Source organism: Lacerta agilis, chromosome 8 (genome assembly GCF_009819535.1).
Source record: "Lacerta agilis isolate rLacAgi1 chromosome 8, rLacAgi1.pri, whole genome shotgun sequence".
Classification (NCBI taxonomy): domain Eukaryota; kingdom Metazoa; phylum Chordata; class Lepidosauria; order Squamata; family Lacertidae; genus Lacerta; species Lacerta agilis.
In genome coordinates, this window is record NC_046319.1 from 16,552,421 (window position 1) to 16,575,017 (window position 22,597).

At 47.4% G+C, this 22,597-nt stretch overlaps 2 protein-coding genes across 3 annotated transcripts; one reads left to right on the plus strand and one right to left on the minus strand.

Moving 5' to 3' along the window:
• Positions 1–279: 279 nt before the first annotated feature.
• Positions 280–1,514, plus strand: LOC117050618 (lysophosphatidic acid receptor 6-like). Its single transcript, XM_033156319.1, has one exon. It carries the CDS (start codon positions 353–355, stop codon positions 1,430–1,432), a length of 1,080 nt encoding a protein of 359 aa, XP_033012210.1. The 5' UTR covers positions 280–352; the 3' UTR covers positions 1,433–1,514.
• A 1,537-nt stretch (positions 1,515–3,051) lies between these two features.
• INTS11 (integrator complex subunit 11) lies at positions 3,052–22,481 on the minus strand. 2 transcript variants are annotated; one of them, XM_033156316.1, is made up of 18 exons: positions 22,380–22,481; positions 21,016–21,169; positions 19,932–20,029; positions 17,927–18,000; positions 17,182–17,410; positions 15,600–15,698; positions 15,465–15,499; positions 14,686–14,824; positions 14,223–14,287; positions 12,832–13,021; positions 12,143–12,226; positions 9,910–9,999; positions 9,581–9,743; positions 9,182–9,289; positions 6,646–6,707; positions 5,923–6,065; positions 4,817–4,946; positions 3,052–3,205 (listed from the first exon to the last, which is right to left on the minus strand). In XM_033156316.1, the coding sequence occupies exons 2-18, from the start codon at positions 21,041–21,043 to the stop codon at positions 3,140–3,142; spliced, it is 1,803 nt and encodes a 600-aa protein (XP_033012207.1). In that variant the 5' UTR covers positions 21,044–21,169; positions 22,380–22,481; the 3' UTR covers positions 3,052–3,139. The 2 variants fall into 2 exon arrangements, with proteins under 2 accessions (XP_033012207.1, XP_033012208.1); XM_033156317.1 differs by lacking the exons at positions 3,052–3,205; positions 4,817–4,946; positions 5,923–6,065 and adding an exon at positions 6,525–6,576 and having other exon boundaries at positions 6,623–6,707.
• Between the last annotated feature and the right edge of the window lie 116 nt (positions 22,482–22,597).

The following is a 22,597-nucleotide window of genomic DNA, read 5'->3' on the forward strand; positions in this document are numbered from 1 at the left end:
TTTTGACCTGATCAAGCTCTCCTTATGTTCTTATTCTGTAAAACTGAGATTGCAGCACAGCGCCCAAGTGTCTTAGATTGGTGCAAAGGTGCGGCCCTCTCTCTTGACGACGTCTTAATGTTCTTCTCTTTCTGCTTTAACAGTTTTGCTCTTCGCTGGGTCAGTTCTGCTCCCAGGCAAAAAGCTTGCACCTCTTTAGCCCACCGCGAAGAGTGATACCCCCTTAACTCCAGCTGCCTGCTAAAGACCCGAGGCTCTGACTTTGAACAGCATGCCACCTTGGGAAGTGTGAAGGCAGAGGGACCGCTGATCTCTAGGAAAAGGAGACACTTCCTCAGCTTAAAAAAGAGAGATGAGTAACACAACTATCGTTGATGAGACCATTGCCAACGCCAGTTTATTGGAATGCGTCTTCCAAGCAGACTTTCAGTATTCCTTCTTCACGATTGTCTACAGTACGGTCTTTGTCCTGGGCCTCCTGGGGAATGGGGCTGCCCTGCACCTCCTGACCTGCCAGGCCATCAGCTTGCCTCGCTCCTACATCTACCTGGTCAACTTAGCCGTGGTGGACACCCTGTTTGTCTGTGTCCTGCCTTTCAAGATCCATTACCACCTCAACCGGAACAACTGGATCTTTGGGGACATTGCCTGCCGGCTGACAGGGTGCATGTACTTCCTCAACATCTACCTCAGCATTGCCTTCTTCACCTGCATCTGCCTTGACCGCTACGTGGCTGTTTTGCACCCTTTTGTGTACATCAGGATCAAGAGCGCCCACTATGGGCTAGTGGCTGCGGTCCTCTGGGTGACGGCGGTGAGCATCGCCGCCCCGCTGGTCCTTGGGGGCCCACTCAACTTCAACCGGAGCAACGCGACCGTCTGCTTCGAGAGTTTTGGGCTGGAGGAGTGGACCGGGCGCATGATGCCCTACAACGTCTGCGCGCTGATATTTGGCTTTGTGATCCCTTTTGGGGTCATCCTGATCAGCTACCCTCTGATTGCCCGGCGCATCTCTCGCATCCCCCGCAGCGCCCGCAAGAGGAAGGCCCTGGGCACCATCTACCTCATCCTCTTCATCTGCGCCACCTGCTTCCTCCCATACCACCTCACCCACCTGCTGCACTTCCTCATGCGGGCTGGGCTGATCAGAGACTGCCACTTTGCCGTTGCCATATACAGGATGCGCCGCATCACTCTGGCCTCGGTCAGCTTCAACTGCTGTCTGAACCCCATCTTGTACTACTTCACCTCAGCCAGCAGGCGGTGCCGCTGGAGACTTCCCTTCAGGACCAGAGCCACAAAAGTCTACACCATCTGTGGCCGTCGAGGCGACGCTTGCGCACCCAAGCTACGCATTGCCGGACCAAGGCAGAAGGAAAGGAGGCAGCAGGTTCAGATGATATCGGTGAGAAACCCAAGGAACTTTAACTGAAACTGTAGAGGGCTTTGTGCAGGAGGGGTTAGCTTTATGTATCCTTAAGATTTTTGAAGGGGACTGCGGCAGGGTGGAGGGACCAGATTTTCTCTTTCTGCCACCCACCCAAGACCCCTGAGAGAGAGTATTAGTAATGTCAGGTTTCTGCAGGAGTGCAGAATTTGATACCAGATGCAGAATACATGCCCCATGATTTTATATTTTCAAAAAGACACGTTTCTAGTCCTTTCGGCTGTGGTGATACACTTCCAAGTGGGTCAGCAATGTTGATTAAAACTGCCAAGGCCAGACTGCTTTGGCTGCAGCTGAATAAGGGTCTTGCCTTGGAACGGGGATCCTGTGCCACCCCCACCCCCTGGCTGTTGCTCAACTGCACCTCCCATCAGTCCTAGCAAGCACTGCCCAATGGAGCAGGAGAGGTGTAGTTTGGCAATATCTGGAGGGCCAAAGTGCCCCACACCCGTCTTGCTCCTCTACCATAGCTTTGCAAAATGAAAAAGGAAGACACACTTTTTTACGCTTCCTTTGGGTGGACAGGAGTTGGGTGTGTTTGCTTTTGAACATGGGCATATGTACCCACTTCTGTTTTCAATATAGACCAGACATTAAACTGGTGAAGGCTGATCCATTAGGTTGAATGGGGAACTGACACACAAAGCTCAGTTTTCTCTCAGCCAGCCCCCACCTGCCTGTGAACATCTTCCTCCATAGTTTCAAATCCTTCTTTGGGGCTGCTCAGAAAAGGCAGCTAGTTGGCCACTGTGAGAACAGGATGCCAGCCTCTGATGGGCACTGGCCTGATTGAGCAGATGGCTATGGTGCCCCTTATCCTTTTTCCTTAAAGTGGGAGATGCCGCCTTCTCCGCCCGTGAAGCAGGTGCTCTACCAATAAAAAGGCACTCCCTTCCCCATCACAAGGTAAGAGCTCACAGAAATGAATCCAAAGGTGAGTAGTCTGGGCGATGATGTGTGATTCATTATCTGAAACCAGTATGCCATTCACAGCGTGATACTGGTGTCAGACTTTTTGCGCTTCCGATACATTGTGGCTCCCCGGCTGCTGCCAGCTCAGCGCTCCCTTGTGCTGTCCTGGTGGCAGCTGGGGAGCCATTGTGTATTGGCAACTCAAATTGCCTTCACCTGAATAGGCAGGACGCATTTTTCCTCCTGGAGCAATGACTGCCCTGGGAGGAAAACAGCAGCCTGCAGGCGCCTTTGCATTGCGGCTTCCTTGAACTACTCAGTTTGGAGGAGAAGCCTCCCATTCCCCCCCCCCCAGCTGAGCAGTTTAAGGAAGCCCCTGCTAGGACATGTATCTTGGCTGCTTCTTCCTCCCCTAAGGTGGGGAGGAAGAAATAGCTGAGATACATCAGCAGCTAAAGACCATGATATGCTGATATACCACAATGTATCACGATGTTGAAAACCAGATATCGCCCAGGTGAGATGACTTGGGATGGGTGTTGAGCTAACAATCCTGGTAAACTGGCCTCCTTTAGAAAACACACACACACACCGTTAGCATTCACTGTGAAGGGACTCCTACCTGTTTTCAGATATTTTTTTAAAGGAGTTGTTACTGCAGATGCCACCTGTGACAATAAAGGCCACTAATATTAAATACTAAAACTCCTGCGTTTTAATTTGTTAAAAACACACACAAACTTAAGTATTTACATTTTTCTTTACATGTCCAAGGGAGACTCATGCCGTGATTTGAGGCAGCGCCTTCTTCAGCAGGGAGGTCACGTAGCTACCCATTTCTTCATCCTGCAACCAAAATCCATATTTTTTGGAAAAAAATATTAGTAGAAGCTAAGGCTGTACATTCACACCACGATACCAGTTTCAGACTTTTTGAGCTGGCGATACATCACAGCTCCCAGCACAATGCAGCTCACTACTGTCTGCTTGCAGGCAGATGGGAGTGAGGTGCCTTGTGCTGGCAATGGCTGGGGAGCCGCAATGTATCGCCAGCTCAAATTGCCTTGAGAGGCAGGTGGTTTAAGGAGGCCTGCTGCTCTGCTGTAGGGGCTGGGCGACCTTAGGTTTTCAACATTGTGATGTTATCACCAGGCAACGTCATGGTTTGGCGATAAACCACAATGTTGAAACAAACTGTATTGCCTCCTGCCAGAGTGAAACTGCTTCAGCTTTCACCCCAGGCCAGGGCCAATGCAGCTGGTCTGAGCCTGCTGCTTAGCTGGGGGAGCAAAAAGGCTCCAATCCCCCAGCTGAGCAAGCCCAAATGTTGGCAGGGATCTTGAGGCTCCCTCGGCTGGCATGGGGGACAGGTGAGCTACCTCGCTAGCTCACCCCACCCCCATGAACCAGGTGGCGGTAGCCAAACACACAGCCTCTTTCTTTGTGGGGTGGAAGCAAGGAGCCCCCACGTGACAGAACGCAGGCTCCTTTAAACCTCCGTTGAGGGGTGTACAGTCATGCATCCCTCCATGCAAGCAGGAGTGGGATCAGGGCTTGGTTAAAATTGCTTGGCTGAGGCGAGGGCAGCGGCATACCCCTCAGCCAAGCAGTTTAAAGAAGCTGAGGGAGGAACATGCTGTATCACACTTCGCAGAGTGCAATGTGGTATATCACATCACTGAGGAAAAGACCGCAATGGCAGTTTCACCAGTATCACTTACGCCTACTCTGCTGAGGGGCATGCAGCTGCCCACACCTTGGCAGAGCAGTTTAATGGAGGGAGAAGCAAGCTGCCTTGTTCCTGGCCCCACGAGGTGCTGGGGTGAAACTCAGCCTGCTCAGCAGCAGCGGTTTGACCCCACACCTCGCAGGGCTGGGGCTAACGCAGTTTGCTCCTTCCAACATTGCGGTGTATCACCAGATTGCAGTGTTTGGCTGGTGATACATCGCAATGTTAGAAACCTGTCGTCACCCAGCCCTAGAAGCCCGCTTGCCTTAAATTAAAAATACTGCCTCGCTATAACTTGCTGTGTTGCAGAACCATCTTGTTTAGGTGGGCTTAAGGAAATTCGGGAGAGGTTCTGTCAACACCTCTGGAGCTGGAAAGCTTCAGTTTACAAAAGCTGCAGCCTGCAGGGATAGCCAAAGGGGTGCTCTCAAGATGCTGTTTACTCCAACTCCCTTCATCCCTCTGGCCATTAGCCACACTAACTGGGGCTATTGGGAGTTGGGGTTCAGCAACATCTGGAGGGCCAAAGGTTCCACACCTGCTGTTGGCCTTTGTAGAGAACAATCACATTCCCTGCCAAACACCATGGGGTGAGTTGTCTTGGTGCAACTTCCTCCTCCTGTAAATACGAACACTCTGGGTCTGCTATAGCCCCTTGCTAAGGGGGAAAGGGGCAAGGGACGCTGAAAGCCAGGAGTGCATTAATGTGTGTAAAAAAGAAACCTCACCTGATACGTCCACGACACCAGCAGAAGTTTAGTTGCAGGATCTTCCGATTGCACTGTAACCTGGATCAGGATGGACTCGACCATTATGGAGGTGTCAGAGAGGTGTTGAACAGAATAGTCCTTCAGGAAACTGGGGGGGGGGGGGAGAGAGAACAATAGCATGTTTTATATCCCCACAAGCAGCTTCCTTTTTTCTCCTGGGGCAGCTGGGAAAACAGATCCTAAAATGCATTTTGTGATTGGTCTAGCATTTTTTTTTGGGGGGGGGGGGGCAAAATATTACTTAAGCTTTCAAATAGCCTAGAATTATTTGGTAACCATTTCTGTACAAACAATGAGTTAGAAACTTAAACTAGTTGATGATTTTTTTAAAAAAATAAGCGTGTTAGAAACGAAGATCAAAGCAGCATGTCTGCAGTAATCTACAACCTTGGTAAACATTGCACAGATTACAGTACAGAGTGCAGAATTTTGGGAATGTGAGTTTTCACCTTTCTGCCAAAGAAAGCAAGCTCCTAATCTGCAAGGCTGGGAAGATGTATACGAAACTGGGCTCAGCAGCAAACAGACAAATAAGGAGCAATTTTTCTTTTCTTTGCTGGAAGCTGGTAATATTCAGTACTCTCAGTAAGTGCTTGCTCTCCTCTTAACTAACAAAACCAAAATGCATTGTGAATAATGCATGTTCAGATTACATAGTCCCTCGAGGATAAGAATTCCAACATTCCTATGTGTGAGATCTGAATTCTCTGTTCCTAATCCAAGGACAGAACTAGAACAATTAATGAAAAGGGCAAGGAAGCAAGATTTTGGCTCAACAGTGAATGAAAAACTGCCCAATGGCAGGAGGCTGTTGGCTAGGCTATCCTCCACTAGGCATACTAAGCAGGAGGTCCTGAATTGAGATACCGCCATCTCTGTGACTGCTCAGTCAACCATTTTTTATTCTTAATTTACAGCTGGAAGTATACAGGCCAGACTAGGGCTCCTCCCTATCTTGTGGCCCCACCTCCCACCTTTCCAAGGGCAGGTTTCAGGAAGCACAAGGCAGGCCTTGAGCCAAAGCATTCTTTCAAGCCTTTTTGCACACAGTCTGGTGTACCTACGTCTTCAGGTGGTTGTATAAACGAAGTCCTGTCTCATGCTCTTTGCGGGGGTCCTGGAAGTGGATGCGGCAGGTGAACCTCAGCTGGTGCTCCGCCAGGCCTAGTTCTTTGAGTGCTTGTTCGGGAGAGACCAGGCGGAAGCTCTGCCCAGAGAAGGAGGAAGGGAGAGATGTAATGCACAGGTCCTGCTTTGGGGCTTCCCCCTGAGGCATCTGGGCAGCCAGGGAACAGCTGTCAGTCTGATCCAGCAGGCTCATCTTACTTTTTAAAAAGAGGCACAAGGCACAGGTTTAACAATGTACTGCATTTGGGGTGGCGGCGGTGAAGAGTTCTACACAACAGGGAAACATCATGGTCACAGTGGCAGCACCAGAATAAAAATACTGTGAAGAGGGCAGGCACATTTTAGGCTTCTGAAACATCATTTCACATTAATGCTGCCATCCTAAACATATAATTGTGGAAGCAAGCACGACTGATTTTAATGCATCTTTCAACTAAGCCTCCTTAAGAGTGCAGTTTTAACTTTCCAGTTTACAATGTGGTAGTAACCTGTATGTAAAAAGGGCCTTTCCTCCAAGTAACCATTGAGGGGTTCCAAGAATGGAGGGAGGCTACTAGGCAGAGTTCAGGGTAGGTGGGGGACCTTTCTGCCAACCCCACCACAGGGGCCATTCTATCAGCCAGGAGTCCCACCCACCCACCCAACCTGCCTCCACTTACATTGTCCTTGATGATCAGGGTCCCATGCATGAGCTTTGGCCTCTTGGAGTCTGGCAAGGGGCCTGGATATTGGAAACAAAGAGACGAGAGGAAGGCAAGTCAGCAACCATTCAATTTTTCCCCACCACCTCCAGATACTCCTCGTCGTGTACGTCACCAGGCCCTACAGTCATTCATTTATTTACAGGGACAGGAAAGGGACCACAACCACCCATTCCACAGCACTCCTCTGCAAACAGGAAACAAACACCACAATCAAAAGCCTGTGTGTGTTATTCAGAGGTGCTAGATTACTGTACTCTTACCACAGTGGTCCAATTTTAGCATCACATTTTCCTTCTGGGGTTCTAATGTCAGAAGAACAGCTAGTCCCAGAAGATGTCACAGGGTGTTACTGCAATCAGCCAGCGATACCAGCTTAATTTACAGCTGGTAGCAAAAGAAGATGGTGCCATGGGGCTAGTTGGGCACTGCTAGTAGCATGGCTCCAAGTGCCTCCACCACCAAGGAGGGCCAGACGCTTGCACTTTCTAATCCCACCACAAAACCGAAACCATTTCAATCAAAAAAATTAAGCTGGTGTAGTTCAAGAGTAAGGTTCTAGTCCTCATGGACTGTAGAGATGAGTTCTGATAGAACACCAACTGCCTGTAGTCCTCTGGGTGTCTCGAATACAGCACCACCCAAAAGAGGAAAGAGGAGAGACAAAGATTTGCCTGGGAAGGCTGGGGCAGAGGGGAATGGTCTCCTTCAACATACAGTGGTGCCCCGCTAGATGAATGCCTCGCTAGACGAAAAACTCGCTAGACGAAAGGCATTAGCTAGCGGAAGGCTGCCCTGCAAGACGAAAAAGTCAATGGGGCTGCCTCGCAAGACGGGGAAAAAAAAATTTCCGTCGCGAAAACCGCTATTCTGCCTTGGTGCTTCGCTAGACGAAAAATTCGCTATATGAAGACACTCGCAGAACGAATTATTTTCGTCTAGCGAGGCACCACTGTACATGGAGGCAGCCTAAGCAATTTGGGCACTTCCACAAGGAACAGAAAAAAGAGGGACAGGTTGGTGTCGGAATTCAAGAAGAGGACCTGTGTGGCATTGTAGAAAGGAGCTGTATGCAGTGCAATACTATTTTTCATGCTTGCACTATGTTCGTTAGCTTCACATGGGTAAGTCCCATGCTGTCATCACAAGTAAAATTGAATTACACTAGGATTACTAGCAGGGTAGGGCCCATCTGCTGAGGGGTGGGGAAACTTTGGCCCTACAGATGTTGCTGAACTACAACTCCCAGCTCCAGCAAACAGATGGCCAGAAGAGGGAAGTTCTTCTCCCTTCTTCACAGCACTAGAACTCAGACATCCAACAAAGCAGAACATCGGAAGATTCAGGGCAGACTAATGGACTTGTTCACGCAGGGCATAGTTAAACACCGTACATGGAATAGAAGTATCTGACCCACAACATGGACAGCCCAACATGCGCAGGCTTGATAAATGGCTCTCTTGAGCATGGCTTTGCTTTCTTTGGCTTTGCCCTTTTGGTGGTAGCCCAAACCCATCTTCCAGTAGCCACAGGAAAACAGATCAGGCCTACACACAGCAGTGCTTGTAGCTATCTCCCCAACCCGGTATCATTACAGCAGGGATGAGAAACCTCTGGGCCAAGGGATCAAATGCAGCCCTCCATGCAGGGCTGGATTTAGGTTTGATGAGGCCCTAAGCTACTGAATGTAAAGGGGCCCTTTATATGTCCAGCTGTCCTTTGTCAACAACTAACTGTCACTGTTTTTTGTGTTGAATATATGCTATATGGTAATTTATGGACCTAATAAGTATCTAAAGCCATCTGCACATAACAAAATACGTATTTTGTCAAAGTAATTGTTGAACTGAAATACAATTAAGAAGAAGTATATTAATAGTAAAATTTGGGGGGGGGGGCCAAGAGAGTGGGGCCCTAAACTATAGCTTGTTTAGCTTATACGTAAATCCAGCACTGCGTCCAGGCCTCTCTTAACTGGCCTTTGGGCTCCTCCCAGGCAACACCCCTCAAACCCACTTTTGCACCCTCTTGTTTTGGCCAGGATGGGGGATAAAGAAGGGCATTTGAGGGTGTATCTAAAAGAGGACGCTGTGGCGACTCTCATTTTAAAGACCCCTACTATACGTAGGCTATAGAAGCTGTGATATATTGCTGAGGGGGGCAGCAAAAGAGAAGAGGAAAGCAAGTCTTCAGCCACCAGTTATGTCTATGTCTCATCCAGAAAGTATAGCCAGAGACATTTTGGCAAATTTAAAAAATCCACCTGGGCAGAAATTTTACCCCTGAAAAAGAGGACCCATGGCAACCCTAGCTAGCCTGCTAAGCAAAGGGAGGATTCAAATCTGCTGCTCTGCCCACTCGCGTCTCTTACCCCAACCCTGCCCCAGAAGGACATGTGGTCCTTGGGCTGAACCCTATTGTACAGATTTGTAAATGTTTAATAAATAATATTTCTTTAAAAATGGTCAAGACGGTTGTGCACCCAGGACTTTACCTATGGTGAGCTCCCTCTTCAGCAGCCCAAGCGAAACGTCCACAGGGATGTTGGGGTTGGTGTGAACCGTCACCGTCTCCCCGTTGGCAGGCATGTGGCAGGTGACATCTGCAAGAAAACATAGCTGGTCAACTGCTGTGTGTTCACTTATTCCTAGAGGGGTAACCTAAGGTCATGCCCACACCATGCATCTAAAGCACACCACTTCCCCCCTAAAGAATCCATAGCAAAGAGCAATTCCCTGGATGATTCTTTCTTTCTTTTGACAGAGAGGGGAAATGGTTTTCTGGAGCTGTTCAGAGAACACATGAGAACATCGGGAGGTGAAGGAACAAGCATAGGGAAAGGCCCCTGGTCCCTCTGCGGGAAGAGTCACAAGACAGTGGGAAGGCTACGTACGGAATTCCTGCTCAATCTTTTGCTTCAGGAACTCCATCTTCTTCGCCTCCCCATGGACCAGGAGGACGTTCCGCGGCTCCGCTTGGCGGATGAGCTGCATGATGCCCTTGGCATCCGCATGGGCGCTGAAGGACATGTACTCCACTTGCATCTTCACTTCCAGCTGGAGGCCAGAAAGACATGTACAGGGAATGAAGGCGGCTGGCTGCTTCAGAATGTATTCTTACTGCACATTCCCTCAGATCCTCCCTCCCTCCCTCAATTAAAGTGGAGGGACAGCTCCAATCTGCCACAACGGAAGGTCCCTCCTGCGAAACATTTCCACTCACAATCTGCCTTCCTTCCATTTCCAGCTTCCGCTGACCACCCAAGATTTTATGGCCGACAGTTCCTTGCACACAATATCCTGGCATGATTACCTGGGAGACAGAATCCAGAGGGAAATTGTGCTTGTTACAGGAGCGACAAAATGGGTGTGGGGTTATTTTTTTTGGGGGGGGGGTAACCTAAGCACAACCAGTGTGGTGTAATGATTAGTGTGTCAAGCTATGACCTGGGAGACCAGGGTTCAAATCCCTTCTCAGCCATGAAACTCAACTTAGGCCAGCCACTGCCTACCTCACAGGGTTGTTGTGAGGGTGAAATGGGGGAGAACCATGTACACCACCTTGAGATCCTTGGAAGATCGAAGTGGTATATAAATGTAAAAAATAAAATAAAAACAGTATCTGTATGCTTCTTGAGAGGCAGACTCTCCAATAACTTACTATGATTATTATTACAACTAGGAAAGTAGGAAGCTGGCTTATACCAAGTCCGACCTAAGGCTCATCTATCTCAATATTACCTACACTGACCAGCAACAGCTCTCCAGGAGTTAATTATAAAATGGAACACACCAGGACTTTTGTCCTTCCTAAAGGGCTACCAACAAAATTCATAAGCAAATACATTTGAGAATGACACACCTGGTCTATTCTTAGAATTGCTGAAATTTCCACCCACAAATTCTCTCTTAGGAAGCTGTCATTCCAGAAAAATCAGAAATTTCTGGTACTTAAAAAAAAAAAAAAACCTCAAACCAGAAGGATTGCTTTGGGGTGTGTCAAACTAAGCCCTACTGAAAGCAGATCGAATTAGTAGACCTAAACGAGTCATATCCACTAAGTAGACCTAAATGAGTCACGTCCACTAAGTTCAATTCTGCTCTCTGAGCAGGAGCACAATTGCCTGAAAAACAGGAAAGTTGTTTGCTTCTTTTAAACATGGAGGACTGTGTGAAAAAATGGCACGCACACAACTATGCGCAGCCTGGTGTGCAACAGTCTCCTCCATCACCTTAGCGTTCTGCTGGTATGGACCTGCAGGTGTCCACATCTAGGAGACTTTATTTATTAGATTATTAGACATGCCTCTTCAGGTGTTGGTTGGAAGTGTACACTTAGAAAAGCATGTTCACAAGCACAAGCACACAGGTACTGCACAGGCACAAGTGTCCAGGCAGCCCTGGCCAACCAAGTGCCCTCCAGATGTTCTGAGCTGCAATTCTAGAATGGAACATGTTGGCTGGGGCTGGAGGGCACCAGGTTGGCAAAGGGATGCATTCGGGAACCAAGACTGATTGCATCACTTTCTTCAGTGAACATAGAGGACGTCCAGCTCTGGCTGCCATCACTCAAAGAAACTAAAGGATACTGCAGAGTTCCTATGACTTTTAAGATCTCCAAGAGTCATGTGACCCTGAATACTTAGGAGGCGGCAGTGATGGCCAACAATTTGGGTAAAAGAGGGCTGGGCAAATTCATAGAGGAGGTGGCTACTGGCCATGATGCTTATGTTCTGCTTCCATGGTCAGAGGCAGAAATGCTTCTGAATACCAGTTGCTGAAAACCACAGGAGGAGAGAGGGCTCTCGTGCTCGGATCCTGCTTTCAGGATTCCCACAGGCATCTGAGTGGCCACTGTGAGAACAGGATGCTGGACTAGATGGGCCGCTGGCTTGATCCAACTCATCTCACATTCTTACAGACCATACAAAATAAAATAAAAAATTCTTTCCAGTAGCACCTTAGAGACCAACTAAGTTTGTTCTTGGTATGAGCTTTCGTGTGCATGCACACTTCTTCTTACAGACCATGTTTTACTACTAATTGTAAAAGGATTCTGTGAAAACACATGAAATATTTAGCTTGGGTTTCTGCTTGGGGACTTCTGTCCAGCATCTCCCAAAATGGGCAGTATCACCTCCTGGGGGGTGAGAATACCTAGGGGGTGCCAAGAGGCAAGGGGGCGGCAGAGGGATGCTGGGGTGTCAATGACTATCGGACTCTGAAAAGCTGGTATCACTGGGTCACATTCATCAATGTTGTTGAATTAATTAAACAAAACAGTGTTAATAGTGCACACCACTATTCTGAATAATGCTTTTTATAGGGCAGGGGGCACTGGGCATGAGTTTATGGAACCAAGTGGGTTGTGGCGCCCAAAAGCTTGGGAATCCAGACTTAAACCACAGTCATGAGGAGGAGAAGCAGACCTGTATCTGTCAAGAGCGTTTTCGTACCATGTTCTTCTCGTTCCCGGCCCATTTCTTGAAGATCTGGAGGGACTGCCCAGCATGAAGCATTCCTGGTGTGGCAAACACAACCTTAGGAAGAGGAAAGGGAAACCGGGTTCTTATCTAATCCACAATGGCATTTTCAGGAAGGGTCAAAATGAAACCTGAGTGACTTGGCCCTGACCCACCATCACCTGCCTGGTTCCCCCCCTACAAGTGCATCTTCCAGCCATACACTGCTGACCATTTAAGTGGCTATCTGACCCTTTCCTGGCAGAGCACCGGGGCAGGAAGAAAAAGCAGGGGCGAGGGGGGGGCACATCATTATTTATGAAATTGTACCGTGGTGGTGTAAGGCACAGGTGAGCAAGCTGTGGACCTCAGCAGAAAAAGGAGGGGGTGGAAACAGAAAATGGCATGTCAGAGAGAGAGAGAGAGAGAGAGAGAACAGGGTATGTATCTATGTGTGAGAGTGAGACAGGAGTGGCCAACCCACTATTTCCCTCTGATTCTGCCTACCACTGCCTGCAGCCTCTGAAAGATTACTCCAAGAGAATGCAGCTCTCTACAGAAAAAGGTTGACTGTCCCTGTCATAAGCAGCCTTGAAAGGTGTATCTGTACTAGAAGGCCGGGGTATAAATACTTAATACACTTAAATACACACACACACATACGCCCCTCCCTCCACACGTACCATTGGCCCTGGGTTGTCAGCGAAGGTCCGGTCAAAGGCCTTGATGTGCTTGAACTCAAACATGTTCCTCTGGACAAACGTCTTCCGGATCTTCTGGTTGGTCCACGTGATGAAGAGCTTGTAATAGTGGTTGGCCTTCTCCGTCAGCCCCGTAGAGAAGTAGATGGGAGCCTTCAAGTTCATTCGCTCCCTTGGAAGGAAATGACAGCGGTGGCAGTGAAAAAAGATTCATTTAGCCACCCTCTAAAAACAGCCCTCTGGCTTCTGAAGTCTTGGCCTGTAACTCTCATTCATTTTGAAGCATATTTTCAACATGACAAGGGATAGTGATTCGAGGTTGGTTTGCTTTAAAAAACAACAACTGAAAACTTGACATTCTCGGGAAGCTGAAAACAGCACTTGTGACCACATTGGGTTGCACATTATGGTAAGCTACGGTTTGATGGTTTACCAGGAATGCACAGGCCACTGCTGCTGTGCTCCTCTCCTGCTGATGAGCAGGAGCAAATAGCTGTGAACAGTGACTTAGTGTTATTTCCAAACCAGAGATCACAACTTGTTTCAGAGCGCGAATTGCTTTGTGTGATACAAACTCCAATCCCTGGTTTGGACGGAATGCAGAGCACCGTAGTTTGTTGCTCTATCGCTGTGTTCAAGTAAATCATTCATAGAATTGTCGAGTTGGAAGGGATTCCACAAGGTCATCCAGGCCAACCCCCAGCAATGCAGGTGTCACAATTACAGAATCCCTGACAGATGGCCGTCCGAGCTCTGCTTAAAAACCTCCAAGGAATGAGAGTCCATCGCTATGGCTTACAGTGGGGAGGGGAGGACCTCAAGGCTGGGGGCTGAATGTGGCCCTCCAGGCCTCTCTATCTAGCCCTTGGAACACTCCACAGGCCATGCCCCCTCACCACAGGACACACACACCCTCACTAGCTCTGCTTAACACCTGGCTGGAATGTGCCCTTGAATTCTGATCATGCCTCCTGCTTGCCTGGATGGTGTGAGCTGGGCTTGAATGTGTGCAGAAACAAGCCTGCAGTACAAAGGTAACATTTCCACTTGTTGCTCTGCCCACGTTTTGCCTCTGTCCCCACCCACCACTTGCATGTGGCCCCTGGAAAGCTGCCCAGAAGGGTACATGGACCTCAGGTTGAAAAGGGTTCCCCACTCCCGGCACACTGGGACATGTAATTTGCACTACTGCCAGGATCGCAACTTGCTCACAAGCCCAGAAAAGGGCAGAAGGGAGCATAAGGATGACAATGAGATACTGGGTGGGTGGGTGGGGAGGGAGATTTCATTCTTCCAAAAAGCAAGGAGCCCCTCAGGCATCGACACAGCAAGTCGTTTTTTTAAATGAGAGTGAAAGAGGCTTGTCTCCTTACCAGAAAGTCTCCAATAAAATGCAGAGCTCCTGAGCCCGTCCGAGAGCAAAGACAGGGATAAGGACCTTTGGGAGAGAAAACAAAGGGTTCAGTTGGGAAATGGCAGCTGCAAACTATCCCCTGCTTGCCCAGGGAGTTACGCCTGGCACCAACCTTATCTATTTTAGGCACCAGGCAAGGACTTGGTCTTTTGGCCCTGAATTTGAAGGGTGACTCCTTTAATAGGGTGAGGCCTTTAAATCCTGCCTTGTAGCTGTGTTTTTAGACTTGGTTGTTCTTAAGTCGCTTTGGGTCACTCTGGCTAAACAAAGCAGCTAGCGAATTACAAACAGGATACAGATGGTAACAATAGGGAAATGTCTCTTTCAATGGAGGTTTGCCTGCTATGACCGATCTGTTAACTGGAAAACCTCAGCCAGGGTGTCTCGGAGGAGCCTAAAAGCCGACAGGTGGATAGTTGTACCTTCCCGCCTCGTTCGATGGCTTCGTGGACCTTCTTCAGGAAGTCCCTCTCCCTGCAGCGCTTGGAGTCTCGAATGGTCGTGGCGTAGGTGGACTCGGAAATGAGCAGATCAGGGCGGCATTTGTCAATCCAGGCAGCTCTAAGGACAAAGCACAGGCCTTGCGTTCCAGCCGGGGTTCACCACCACCACGACAGAGCAACACACCAGGTGAAGAGCTCAAATAAAAGGCCTCCCCACCCCCTGTAAATCCTGCTCTGCTAATCCCGATTGTTATTAGTCATTTATACCACTTACTTGCCAGTGTGGTGTAGTGGTTAAGAGTGTTGGACTAGGACCTGGGAGACCAGGGTTCAAATCCCCACTGAGTCATCAAGCTCTCTGGGCATGACCTTGAGCCAGTCACTGCCTCTCAGCCCACCTCACAGGGTTGTTGGAAGGATAAAATGGGGATGGCCACAAATACCGTATGGAACATGGAAAGATTATGTTGGGAAGAGCTTCAAAACTCTTCTAAGGCCCTCCAATAGTTTACGGTTGATTTTTTTTTTTAAAAAAAAGCACCTTAAAAACTGCCAAGAAATTTAAAGCATTCAAATTTCAAACGCCGGAGGTCAAAACACAAACAAACTGGACTACGGTTTTCCAAAATTTTTAGTTTCTGCTCAAGTTGCCCAAGCCTCTCCAACCGGCCACTTAGACAAATATAAATGAATGAGTGTCATAAAATGGCATTTGAGAAATCGTGAATCTTGGTGCCTTGGCGTTCTCCCACACTTACCCTAAATGCCTGTCTGGAGTCATGTTGTAGTCACCCTAATTTAAGAAAGGGAGGGAAAACATTTTCAGCGCATCGCAAGTAACTGAGCACGTTCAGCTGAAAAGAAAGTATATATAGATTCAGCCAGGCACTTACAGTGTAAACAACTGACTCGCAGCCGACTTTAATCTGGAACATGGCTGCCCCAAGAACATGCCCTGCGTAATACGCCTTAATCTCCAACTCGTCATCCACCTGCAAAAAAAGGGGGGGCAAGCGTTGTGGCACAATACTAAAACATCTGCTTTGCCTACAAAAAATCCTGGATTCAACCAACAGAATTTCCTGATAGGACTAGGAGACAATCCTGCCTGAAATCCTTGGACAGTCGCTACCAGTCAGTGCAGGCAATGCTAAGTCAGGGGGACCAATGGTCTGGCTCGGTACAAAGCAGCTCATTGCGTTCCTTCCTATGTAAAATGACAAGCAGCTGCAGTGGGTGCAGAATGCAGTGGCTAGATTGCTGATGGAGGAAGGTGGTTGACAGCAGGGGACACTTCTGCTAAGACATCAGCACTGGCTGCTCACAGGCGACAAAGATCTTGTAATGATATACAAAGCCCAGAGCAACATGGGCCCAGGATACCTTAAGGACCCACCTGAGTTTTTTTATCTTAGCTTGATCACTCAGAAGAGCATGGTTATAGTCAGCCCCCTTGCCTCCACCAGAACTCAGGTGTTTAGTGTTACTGGTCTCAAGCTCAGAATGCTCTTCCTACAGAGATGCAGCAGGCACTCTCACTAGACTTTCAGGCTTCTCTCAAAGATCTTTTCATGCCGAAAAACACCAATCTCTTCAGAACTTCATGGGCCTTAATATGATAGGTCACAAGATGGACTTACTTTAAATTTTAAATTTGTTACAAAATTTTAAAATTTAAAAAGTGATTAAAAATGATTAAAATTATCCAAAAATATATTATAAGATCTACCTGCAAAATTTCATCTTGGGATCTCATTGGGATCACATTTAAAAAATTATTCTGTACATACGTGTCTGCCTTATTGGGTTCTATAAAGGGGTCTTCTTGGAGTAAAATATAACGGAATCAACAAGACTTCAAACAAACAACAACAACAACAATAATAATTTATTATTTCTACCCCAGCCACTCTGGGTGGCTTCCAACAAAAGATTAAAAATACATTAAAGCACCAGTCATTAAAAACATCCCTTATCATGTTCATGAGATGAAGTACTAACAATAATTCTTTCAAAGTGTTAATTCTATAATGCAACAGCAAGCAATCTCTCTACTTTGGAACACTTTTTTTTAAAGAAAAGCCTGACTAGCTTTCCAGATACCTTTTAATTGCACAACTTTCTAACGAAATGCCTGAAGTAACTGAAGCTGGGGGGCCAGGAAAGGACATTCTCTGTGGTGGCCCCCAGGTTGTAGAACTCCCTCCGCACAGAGGTGTGCCTGGCACCTTCACTGCACATGCTGATGGTGCCCCTTTACCCTGATGACCTATTTTTAGGACCCACCTTACTTCAATGACTGTAAGTTGCTTTAAACTACCGGTACTTTTAATATTGTGGTTTAATTGTTGTGCCCACTACTGGGTCCTTAGAGTGAAGGGCAGGTAATCAATAATAATAATAATCAAAAGGATTAATAATACAATTATAATAATCAGGCATGAGTCCCCATCTCCCAAGGCTGGCTCCCCCTACCTGCACTGTCTGATGAAGATGGACGGCCACCACTTTCTTCATGCAATCTTTGATCATCTGGGAGGTGAAGAAGTTGGTCTCCCCTTTCTTGTCCACAGTGATTTTCCGGAAGTCCTCAAGGAGGATGGGGCAGATGGCCTTGGTTGGGTGGGTCATGTAAATGGGTCCATCGTAGCCAACCATCTCGCTGAAGTACGGAAGGGCCCCACAGTGGTCCAAATGGAAGTGGCTGCAAAGAGACAGGGCAAAATTCAAGGCTTTTGACCCCGCTAAGCTAGAATGGGCCTCAACAGCTATTTGAAGTATTTGCAAAACTTTTTTTTTAACCTGAACTTCATATACAACTACTTGTATGCATGTCTTAAAAGTTACATTAACTTACGTTATTAGATGCCTGATTTACCTGTTGACGTGAAACCCTCTCCCCCCAAAAATGCCTAAAACTAACCGGGACCTATTCCACTCCCAGCAACTCCTTAAGATTGTAAACGCTTATTTTGCATATTCCGCTTTTAATTTTAGCTTGCTCAAATTAACAGCCTTTACGAACCACAGAGAGTTGGTTCAAAATTCTTGCTCAGGATTCTCTTCACTGCAACTGCAACCTGTGCAGCTTGATACGATATATACTCATAACTCATCAGGTAACAGGTGAATCATGATGTCCTGAAATAGCTTTGTGTGTTGCAGCACAAAGCAAGTTAACGGTGTACATGTCACTAGACAAGACAAAGGTGGTACCCACCTGATGATGACACAGTCCAGGAAGTCAGTCAGCCTTCCATTCTGAGTGATGTAGGAGAAGTCAGGAAATCGCCTCTGCAAAACACAAGACCTTTGGTGTTCCATAATAGTGGGGCTTATACTAGCTGGCATGCCCAGGAAGTGCCCATGTGTGCACAGAGCACCCAAAGACTGCTGCTTCCTCAGAACCCACCCAGGCTTCAATATCAATTTTGGAGGCCCTCCTTGAAGGTTCTAAGATCATTCGTTCATTCTTAGCAGCCAATAAACTCTAAGATCAATTATATTCCTCCACTGCAGGATTTATCACTATTATTATTTATTAAATTCCTATACCACCCTTCATCTGAAGACCACAGGGCAATTTGGAATATAAAAACACAGAAACGTATAGCATAAAAGCAAACAAAAGGAGGTTGGACTACATGACCCTCAGGGTCCCTTCCAATTCTATGATTCTATATTGGTGAGCAGAAGAGGCAGGGCCTTTTCAGCGGTGGCTCCAAAAGTGTGTTAACTCCCTTCCTAGGGATATAGAGTTGGCCCTACTCGGTTCTGGCTTTAAAAAAAAAAAAAACTTTAGAAGCCATTTTATTCCAAACTGCTTTCAGCTGAGATGGATTCTTGCTGATGGTTTCCAGCTGTGGCCTTGGGCTGCTAGGGGATGTTGTAATTCACTATTTGACTTCCTTCCTCTTTCCTCTTGATTTCTTTTCTATTATCGATATCAGGTTGTGATATTACAGGCATGGACTGCCTTGTGCTTTAATAGTGTGTCTGCTATAAATCACTTAGAAGTATTTTGCTCTAGTAAGCAGCATATAAGTTTTGTGAAATAAATGAATCACCTCTGTACAGCACCTAGGACATTTTATATTGCCTGTCACCCGATCCTAAAAACAAACAAACAACAACAAAAACACCAGGAGACAGGGATTCATATCTGCAATCTTCTGCAGGCAAATCAAGTGCTCTTCCATGTTACATTCAGCAAAGTTTCAGTTCCCAGTGTTAGTTTTTGCTGGGGCTGCATGGGAGAATTCTTTGCTTGCATGCTCCACCCCTTCCAATTTAAGGGGGGGGGGTCTCCTTGAAGTCATCAAGTGGAGCTTACAGACCACAACCCAATAGTAATCTCCAGGGAGCTATCCTACTTTGACTACAGAGTTTGGAAAGGAAAGCAATTTTTCTTGTGATACAGTTGCTGCTCACACTTCTCTCTAAAGCAGGGCTGAGAGGCTTTTTTCAGTCCAAGTACTTCATTCCTTTCTGGGCAACCTTCCAAGGGCTACATGCCAGGGGTGGGTGGGTGCCAGAGGCAAAAGGGGGCGCAGCAACAAACTATATTATTTGGCTGTGAGTCCTGGAATACCTGCTCCCTGTCCTGCAGGCTTTTTTCCCCACCTGGTGTGGGGCAGTGGGGCCCTGGTTGACTCCATTTTGGGGAGTTTTATGGGAGGAGGGGTTTTTTGTATCTTTATTTTAGATCTTTGTGATTTACGTGGAAATTGTTGACTTTGGTTGCGTGTTTTTTAATGTTTTATTTATTATTTAGAATTACTTTCGTTCTGTTGTAGTTATGTATTCCCGCCCACCCCCCATGTTGCAAGGGGCCTGGAGCACGGTTTGAACGGTGGAAAGGAGGCGTGCAAATAAAATTATCTATGCATATGTTTCTCCTTGCTCCCGTAAGGCTACTTTCTGCACACGCTGACATGACCCCCTCTATCTACCATCCAGGCAAGCAAGAGTGTTCAAAGGCAGATTCTGCCCATGGAAAAACACTCAAGGAGAGTGTGAAGCAGGACCAGTGAGGGGTGAGGCCTGGAGGGCAACATTTGGCCGCTCCTGGGCCTGCTGTTCACCATTACCTGCTCTACAACCTTCCCACACTCTAAGCTAAACCCTCAATGTACACTTTGGAGCAATGCCAAGGAAAATCTGAGGTATGAACGCCTTCTCAGAGAGTACTGCCACCTAGGCCAGGGCCTGACCATCACACTTACATCGTCATTATAGCCCATGTGCATCCCACAATCCAGCATGACATTTTTCCCTGCGATGGACACAAGGATGCAGCTCCGGCCCACATCTTGGCCAGCTCCTGAAAAGGCAAAACAGGTAAAGATATGAATTGTATGGCTTTCAGTCTTAACAAAGGTGCTGCATTTCTGCTGGTGCACCTGCAAGGTCACATAGCACATCTTTGGTGGTCATGTCCACCTATGCAGGACTTCTGGGCTCAGATCCACCAAGAACTTGGTTCAAATAAGTCTGAATCTCCTTTCTTGTAACTTGAAGCCATTGTTTTGGGTCCTGACCTCCAAAGCAGGAAAAACAAGCTTGCTACAGCCTCAGTGCGACAGCCCTTGAGATATTTGAAGATGGTGATATCTCCCCAGTCTCCTCCTTACCAGGATAAACATACCCAATGCCCTCATCTGCACACATTACAGCTTGTGAATATCCTTCTAAAATTGTGGTGCCCAGAACTGGACACAATACTTCAGGTGTGGGCTGACCAAGGCACAATAGAGTGGTACTATTACTTCCTTTTATTGGGAGCAGACGTAGGCAAACTCAGCCCTCCAGATGTTTTAGGACTACAATTCCCATCATCCCTGACCACTGGTCCTGTTACCTAGGGATGATGGGAGTTGTAGTCCCAAAACATCTGGGGGGCTTTTTGCCTATGCCTGATCAGGACACTTACACTTCTGCTGAGGCAGCCTACAGTAGCACTAGCTTTTTTGCTGCATCATCACACTGTTGACTCATGTTAAGCTTGTGGCCTACTACGACCCATAGATCCTTTTCGTATTTGTTGATTGCCACTCAACAATCTGTAGTTCAGAAACGGAACTCTTTAGAAAATTTACACTTATGTGAGGAAAAGTGGAGGGACCCACATTCCCCATGCCAGATCTATACCACCTAGAATCACTATCAGTACACCTACCATTCCTAAAAATGGAGCCGAGTGCCTCAACTTAGGCAGACTGAGGACCCTAAACTCCAAGAACGCACTCCTCCATTTTTCTTTTCTCTTTCCTGTTGGAAAAGACAAGTGCCAACATTTATGTTACTCACCCAAGGGAGTGACTTTTATTTCAGGCATCTTTAAACAGCTGGGGTTAAACCTCCAAAGTCCAGCTGCAATGGGAGCCGTTTCAGAGATCCCATAAGTGTTCCTCAATGGTGTCACAGCTTCAGAATCTTATGCAGAAGATTAATTCAAGACGTCCTGAAGGATAACAAAGAAATTTGTACGGTGGCAGTGCTGCTGCTGTAACTCACCTCAGACCAGACCATTACCCGCTATTGGGTCCCGGCCCACCGGCTGAAGACCAACGCTCTATGCCAGGGCTTTGCCAACCTGGCTCCCTCCAGATTACAGAACCATAGAATCATAGTTGGAAAGGGCCACGAGGGTCATCTAGTTCAGCCCCATCTTTCTCCCAACAAGTTTTGCTCTACTAACTGAGATATCAACCCTCCATTCAAAATCATGCCCTTCCATATGTTTCAGGCCCCCATTAGCCCCACATAGGGTTTCAGCCAGGAGATTCTACCTGGAGGTGCTGGGGATTTCATTTATTTTTATATGTTTATTAAATTTGCATACTGCCCTTTGCCCAAAGATCTCGGGACAGTTCACAGCATAAAAGCTGAACTTGGGACCTTCCACGCAGAAAGCAGATGCCCTTATCAATTCCGGGGGCATGCATGGGTACAGCACTCCAAAAACACTGGAAGGCTTTTGTTAAGCACCATAAACCATAACCAGTGCCATATTTACTGTAGCTTAGGGCCCCACTCTCTTGGGGCCCCCAAAAAAATTTAAAGGAAAAACCCAACTGTATGTACATTTCCAAAAAATACATATTTTGTTATGTGCAAATGGCTTTAGATACCTATTAGGTTCATAAATTACCATATAGCATATATTCAACACAAAAAACAGTGACAATTTGTTGTTGACAAAGGGCAGCTGGACATATAAAGGGCCCCATTACGTTCAGTAGTTTAGCGCCTCATCAAACCTAAATCCGGCCCTGACCGTAACAAGCCCACCTTTGAGAATTATTTACAATTGTACCACGCTTGAGCTTCCACTTGTTATTTTTCATAAAGCACCTTTTCCACCTACACAACCCTTGAGAGGGCGCCCCCCGCGCATGCCTAGTTATTTGTTTTACTCCTACTTGCTTATTCATACGTATCCCCCTTGCCTTCGAGGAGCTCAAGGGTGGCCTACATGGGCCTCCCCAGCTTATCCTCACAACCACCCGCCTCCTCTCCTCACGCAGGAAACGCGCTTCTTCCGCGTGGCGTTTCTGCACCACCACCACCACCCCTGAACACCCCGACCCCGGTTTCCTTGTCTCCATGGCAACAGCAGTCGTCACCCCACCTTTCACCCCTGCTTGCCGCCTCTTTCTCTGCAAACTCACCTGGCCGGTTGCGCCTACAAACGCCGAACGCAGCCCTGGGTCGAGGGGCGCATGCGCCGAGCGGTCGCACTCAGCCGCCTACAACCTGCTCCAAGCTGGCATATAGACTTTTTTTTTAAACAAAAAGTATAGAGTGACGCACCCAATAATCAACTTCCGAGGTAGAAAGTACATAGTCTCATAGAGTTGGACGTGAATGCCTCCCCTCAGAAGAGCCC

Coding starts and splice junctions, on each gene's coding strand:
- LOC117050618 (XM_033156319.1), top strand. CDS start 353: ATGAGTAACACAACTATCGTTGATGAGACCATTGCCAACGCCAGTTTA.
- INTS11 (XM_033156316.1), bottom strand. CDS start 21,043: ATGCCTGAAATAAAAGTCACTCCCTTGG. Junction 17,411..17,926: donor CTGGACTGTGTCATCATCAG/GTGGGTACCACC, acceptor GTCTCTTTGCAG/CCACTTCCATTTGGACCACT. Junction 9,290..9,580: donor AAAGATTGAGCAGGAATTCC/GTACGTAGCCTT, acceptor GTTTTCTTGCAG/ATGTCACCTGCCACATGCCT.